Here is a 6,000-nt window from a genome sequence, read left to right as displayed (position 1 = left end):
ACCCGTCAGCTGCCTCCAGCCTACCTCTGGCCTTATGTCTCCCTACCCGGATCACGTGCGTTCCTTGTAGTTTCTCGTATTTGTTGGTCTGTTTCATGCTTCCAAGCCCTTGTACAAGTTGCTCTCTCCATCGGAAATGCTGTTCCCATCTTTTGAAAGTAACCCCTACTCACCCTATGAAACACTCAGAAGCCAGCTTATGTCACCTCCTCCAGGAAGCCTTCCCTGATCCTGCCGCAGGGTGAGGTGCTGCCTCAGTGCACCCACAGCACCTCTGTGTTGGGTTCATCGTGGCACTCCCTATAGTCTGGTCACTGCTGACTACATGTATTTCTCTTCCTCACTTGTTCTGGGTTTTGCTTGTCTTCTGTCCCCAGAAGTTCCATATGGTTTGACAACCTGGTAGGACTTATCTGATCACCAGTGGAGAGACCACTGCAGATGTTGCTGTGTGTCCAGGGGCCAGAAGGCCACACTGTGTCCAGTACCCACATTGCAAGAATTACCAGAGTCCTCACTAACCAATTTCCATACCTTCTTGGCCCCACTGCCACAGTGCCATCCTTCTCCTTATGGCAGGGGAGGAAGAGAGGGAGGAGGTGACGAAAGGGGATGAGTGTGACCTGGGGAGTCCCGGTACCCACAACGTGGCGACCCAGAACATGGCAGGGGTGAGGAGAGGCAGGGGGTGTGCTTCTGGCCCGGGGCGTCGCGGCCCATGGCGGGTGCTCCTTCCACGCACTGTGGCTCAGTCTTCAGGCTCCCATCAGAAAGTGGGCACCAGGCCAGGAGCCCGTCTTCTCACAGGTCCTCAGGACAGCCTCGCTGTCTCCTGAGGAGCGGGAAATCGGCAGAACCTACCCCTAGGGACTGACTTAGAGAGCCCAGACTCTGGTTCCAGAAAGAGCCGAGACAGAGGCCTGGTTTGTAAGAAATCTGATTATTCAAATTTATTACCATCAAGAATTATGCAATGATGCTGTAGTTTTCTTAACAAATAGAAAACAGACTGTGTACAACAGTGAACTCTACAGCACTAGCATCCACAAGGTAAAAATGAATGTCTCATTCAACATTACCAACCCTGGATTGTTGATCTTGACCGCCTAGCTAGATCTGGGGACGTCTGCCTCGAGTCCCTCGGCTAAAACAGCTATGCACCCTTCCCGCCCCCACTTACCTACCTAGATAGTGCTGCCCAGAGGAAGAGGCCGCTCCCCGCCCCTCAGCAAGCCGAGATAATAAGGATTGAGTATAGTACCACTGAGAGAAGTCCAGTAGTCTTGCCACATTGGTTTAGGAGGGCATCTTGAAGGAGTGAAAAGAGCGATTCTCAGGGGCTTTGAAAACAGCTGCAAACCAGGGAGGGGAGTCATCTGGCCCCTGTTCCGAGGACAGATATGTGCTGCCAGGCCCACTGGCATGGACCTGAAGGGCCAGCTGCACCCCTGCTTGGCCCTGAGGTGTGTGGGGCGTGGCACACACCCTGACTGGTGCCCATCGCCTTGGCCACACGGCCAGACCCACAGCCTACCAACACTGTGCCATCCCACAATGCTGGGGACAAAAAGCCAGGCTCTGCGGACCCAGAGGGAACCCCAGGCGCACGGAGTCACCTCCCCTCTCAGGGGTTTGAAGCAGAGGCCAGGGGATGACTCTCTTTTTTTCTTGTGTTTTTTGTTTTTGTGTTTTTTTTTGGATTTTTTTGTCTGTTTGTTTTTTGTCTTTGCTTTATCTTTAAACTTTGCAAACGATGGTGATGAGGAATGCCTTTCCAGGCTCCCCCAGACACGTCTGTGGTTCTGGGCTGTGAATGTTAAACACACACTGGAATAGACGACTGGGGATGAGTGCTTCCTATCTCCGCCCCGCCCACCACTGTCTGTGGGGCCCAAAATAAGGCTCTTACGGAAAAACAAAACAGAAATTAAACCAAAAAAAACCGTGTTTCCCTGCATTTGGCTAAAACAGGATGTTGTCTGAAGGGCTGGAAGAGCAGCTGGATCAGCGATGCCTCTGCGCAGGCTGGCGGCCCCAGCTCCACACACACGAGGAAGGCACACTCCATCCTTCAGCAGTGAAAGTCGTACCAAGAAAGGGTCCAGAGCGAATTCAAAAGAGAACACAAGCTACACCGCAACCCCATTCTGCAGTTAAGAATTTGCAAAAGGAAAAGTCAGAGGGAAGAGGCTAGAATCCCTGTCTACCCCACTTAATGTATAAAAAAGGAGGCTTTGCTCCCATCCCCCCCACGAGAAGAAGCATGAGAAACGCGGCAGCGGAACAGAGAGCTCGCAGGGGCTCTGAGGCGGGCCTGGTGGACAGAGATGTGGCCTCAGTGCACGCCTGCTGGCCTGCCTGCCTGCTGGCCTGCCTGCCTGCTGGCCCACCCCCTCACCCAGGGCAGTTCTGGGCTCTCCGTTCGGTGTGGCAATGTTCCTGAAACGCTGTGATCCCACTGGGCTGTGCTCTGCCAGCAGCAGCACCCGTGCAGGAGGGCTGGATGATGGTCGGTATGGCTCAGAGGAGCTGGGTCCCCTCCGGAGCCCCCAGGTGGGGGCAGCGGAGGAGAGAGGGGCGGTGGTTACGTTGCATAGTGGTCAAAGCTGCCGAGGTACTCCAGGGCCGCGCGGTAGCACAGCTGGTACTGGTCCTGCCGGGACAGGGGTCCGGTCAGCGCAGACAGCAATGGCGGATACCCCGACACACAGCCAAGGGCACTCACACTGCAGCCAGTGGGTCATGGACTTAGCCTCTGCCTCTGCTGGCCAGCAGCAGGGGCTAGATCCAGACATCTGCCCAGGCTTCCCCCTGCCACCCCCACTCTGCCCCTAGATAGTGTACCCCGTAAGGACTGACACGTGCAACCCCAGCTGGGAGCCAGGCACAGCACCGGTGTCCAGTGCACGGCTGCTGAGCGGGGAACCCGTCCGGCTCAGCCTTCCCCAGCATGTGTCTATGAGAAGCTGGCTTTGGCATGGCCAGTGGCCTGCATACCTCCGTCTGCACCATGGCCGGGCGCTGTGTGCGCAGGGTCTTCACGGTCTGGAACATGTCGACCACGCCCTCGTAGCGCATCCGCTCCAGGACGATGCTCAGCGTGATGAACACCCCGGTGCGGCCGACACCGGCACTGCCCAGGGACAGTGCTAGGTCAGGGCTCCTGCCCCTGAACCCCCAAGCCCCCACACGCCCAGACCTCCATGGGGTCGGCCCACCTGCAGTGCACCGTGATGGGCCCGTCCTGCCCGAACTGCTCCTTGGTCTTGTGCACCTGCCCGATGAAGTCGATGAAGCCCTCGCCCGTCTTGGGCACGCCCTGCTCTGGCCAGTCTGTGAACTGGAACTGCCGGATCGTCCTTGACTGCCCATCCTGGGAGAGGTGGCAGAGGCCGGGATCAGGGCTGGAGCTTCAGGCGGCAGCCCCCCAGGGCAGGCGGACAGTGCGGTAGCACAGGTAAGCACCCTGAGGTCGTTACAACGAGGCCACCCTGGGAAATGGGCTTGCAGGCCCACAGCTCACCTTCGATTCCTGCAGCTGGAGCTGGGGCACCACACAGGCGGCCCCACTGCAGGGCCTCCGGCAGCATTACAGACATGCTTTCGTACAAATACACACACTCCCCTGTCTACTCACCCTGGCATCTGTGACCTTGAATTCACGCAGGATATACTGGGGCATGTTGTACTCAGCCATCGGGTCAACGACAAAGTACTGGTAGCGAGCAGAGCGCTCTGCGGGCCAGTACTGGTGGCACTTCTCCTGTGGACAGAGGGCCCGGCCCCATGGTCAGGGGGGGGAAAAGTGGGGAGGGGAGCTCCGGGTTTCAGACGATTCGGGGGCAGGATGCCACAGGTGGTGATAACGGGGTCTGAGGCTATGCTGACGGCCAGGAGAGGAAGGACACGATAGAGAAGGGGTGGCTGGTGTGCTCACCCTGCCCATCTCCCGAAGCCTGGTCAGCATGACGATGATGGTGGAGTTGTGCTCCCACAGCATGCGCCAGAAGTCCTCGGTGCTCTCCGCCAGAGGCCCCTGTGTGGCTATGTAGGCCTTCTGTTGTCTGGGGTGGACATAAGACTGGACATGCTGGAGGTGCTGCTGCCCCCCGAGTCTCCCCATGGCTGCCTAGTCCCTTGGGGTCCCAGCTCAGATCACCCCTCCTCCAGGAAGCCCACCCTGGTCTTCCAGGCTGGCCCTACTCTGTTGCGCCCCCAGCCGGCCAGGAGCAGGCCTGGCTACCCGTGGGCGTGGTGGGCAGTCACAAGTGTGCTGACCTATAGCCATCCAGGAAGCTGGCATTGATGTAGTCGGAGCCCTCCACACCGCGGATGGGCTGCAGACACACACGGGTCAGTTCGTAGGGCATGATGTTCACCAGGCGGTTCTTGAACTTGTTGCAGGGCAGGTTGGCGCTGATGAAGCGGGATGTGTGGGCCTTGGAACTGGCCAGCAACTAGCGAGAGGGAGGGGCTGGTCAGGCCTGGCTTCCTGGGGGATTGTCCCCGGGACCCAGTCCAGGCTCTGGAACCAGGCAGGCCCAGCCCTGAGCCCACCTTGAACTCCAGCTCCATGGCAGTCACACTTTCCCCAGGAGGCACTTGGCCCAGCTTCTGGATGTGTGCATAGAGGTTGCGAGCGGGCACCTCCGTGTGTCCACACGTGGCGGCCTCCAGCAGTGCCTCGTGGATGAACACGTACTGGTCCTCGGTCTGCACCATGTAGTTGCGCTGCGACCGCATGCACGTCACGTGGCCGTAGATGTCCACCGTCTTCTCGTGCTTCATCCGCTCCAGCATGGCATCGATGACGATGAAGCAGCCCGTGCGGCCCACGCCCGCACTGCAGGACACAGACTCAGCCTGGGCAGGGGCCCACCCCGCCTCCGCCCCACCCCTCGGTGGCGTGGCACTCCCTCACCTGCAATGCACCACCATGGGCCCGGCGTCCAGCGGGTTGCAGGCCTTGACCCGCCGCAGGAAGGCCAGGATGGGGGTCGGGTACTCGGGAACTCCGTGGTCTGGCCAGGCCATGAACTGGAACTGACGCAGCTCCCGCTTCTCACTGGAGCCACTCTGGGGAGGAGAGCGGGGAGAGACGGTGTGACCAGGGAGTGTGCCCTCTACAGACTCAGGGCAGGACGCCCCAATGCTGAGGCCAGATCCCGGCTTTCCAACGGGACTCAGAAGCCACACGGGGCAGTCTGAAGGAGCTCAGGTGCTGCTTCCATCCATGCCGCCCACGGCACCTGCTGTCATGATGCGCTCACACCTCCAACACCGGGCTCCCACTCGCCCCCTTCCCGCCAGCACACCATATTCAGACCATTGCCCTAATAGGTCCCGGCCGGGGGGACAAGCACCGGGGCAGGACCATACCTTGTGGAGCGCAAAGGTGCGCACAGTGTAGGTGGCCAGCTCCACCGTGTCCAGCAGGGTCACCTGGATGAGGCCGTAGGTCTCGGTGCCACGGGCTGGCCAGTACTGATCGCATTTCACCTGCAGAGGGACAGCAGGGCAGGGTGCAAGGGTGTTTGGAGGTACCCAAAGGCTCAGGCGGGCAGAAGCAGGGTGGAAGGTATAGCCCTTAGCCCCGAGCTCTCAGATCCATTACGCCACCCCTCACCAAACCCTATCATGGTCTCACGATATGCCTCCACCCCTGCCCTCACCAGGGGAACGAGAAACGTAATTGAAAATTGTTTATTCATGACCAGATTTCACCAGGCACATTTTCTGCCAAATTTACCCACAACGTTTATGCACCATTTTCAAGCTCTGTAAATTTTACGTTCCAGTCAACGCTTTGCTGTGCATAAGCAGATAACAGCAGCTCTTTCCACTAATTAACTTAGGAGACATGTTAATGCCCCAGCTACACTCCAGCATCTGGGGAACACGTGAACATCCCAGAAACATGCCAGCAACTGGGGAACATATTAACATTCTTGGGAAATGACAGCATCTGGGGCAACATATTAACATGCTGGGAACCCACTA

General features: G+C 58.5%; 1 protein-coding gene across 4 annotated transcripts in view; it reads right to left on the bottom strand.

Annotated features, from left to right (window-relative positions):
- Window positions 1-2,360: 2,360 nt before the first annotated feature.
- PTPRF (protein tyrosine phosphatase receptor type F) overlaps window positions 2,361-6,000 on the bottom strand; it is an 84,248-nt gene continuing 80,608 nt past the window's right edge. For all 4 annotated transcript variants that reach the window (XM_057550191.1, XM_057550197.1, XM_057550203.1 and 1 more), the window contains 9 exons: window positions 5,380-5,499; window positions 4,922-5,076; window positions 4,558-4,843; window positions 4,279-4,457; window positions 3,938-4,064; window positions 3,638-3,763; window positions 3,219-3,373; window positions 2,998-3,133; window positions 2,361-2,653 (listed from right to left, as the gene is read on the bottom strand). In XM_057550191.1, coding sequence (XP_057406174.1) covers window positions 2,585-2,653; window positions 2,998-3,133; window positions 3,219-3,373; window positions 3,638-3,763; window positions 3,938-4,064; window positions 4,279-4,457; window positions 4,558-4,843; window positions 4,922-5,076; window positions 5,380-5,499 — 1,353 coding nt within the window. In that variant the 3' untranslated portion in view covers window positions 2,361-2,584. The remainder of the gene's footprint in view (window positions 2,654-2,997; window positions 3,134-3,218; window positions 3,374-3,637; window positions 3,764-3,937; window positions 4,065-4,278; window positions 4,458-4,557; window positions 4,844-4,921; window positions 5,077-5,379; window positions 5,500-6,000) is intronic.

This window comes from Balaenoptera acutorostrata, chromosome 1 (assembly GCF_949987535.1).
Source record: "Balaenoptera acutorostrata chromosome 1, mBalAcu1.1, whole genome shotgun sequence".
Classification (NCBI taxonomy): Eukaryota; Metazoa; Chordata; class Mammalia; order Artiodactyla; family Balaenopteridae; genus Balaenoptera; species Balaenoptera acutorostrata.
The sequence above is the reverse complement of the archived record's forward strand: the minus strand, read 5'-3'. Positions and strand labels throughout refer to the sequence as shown.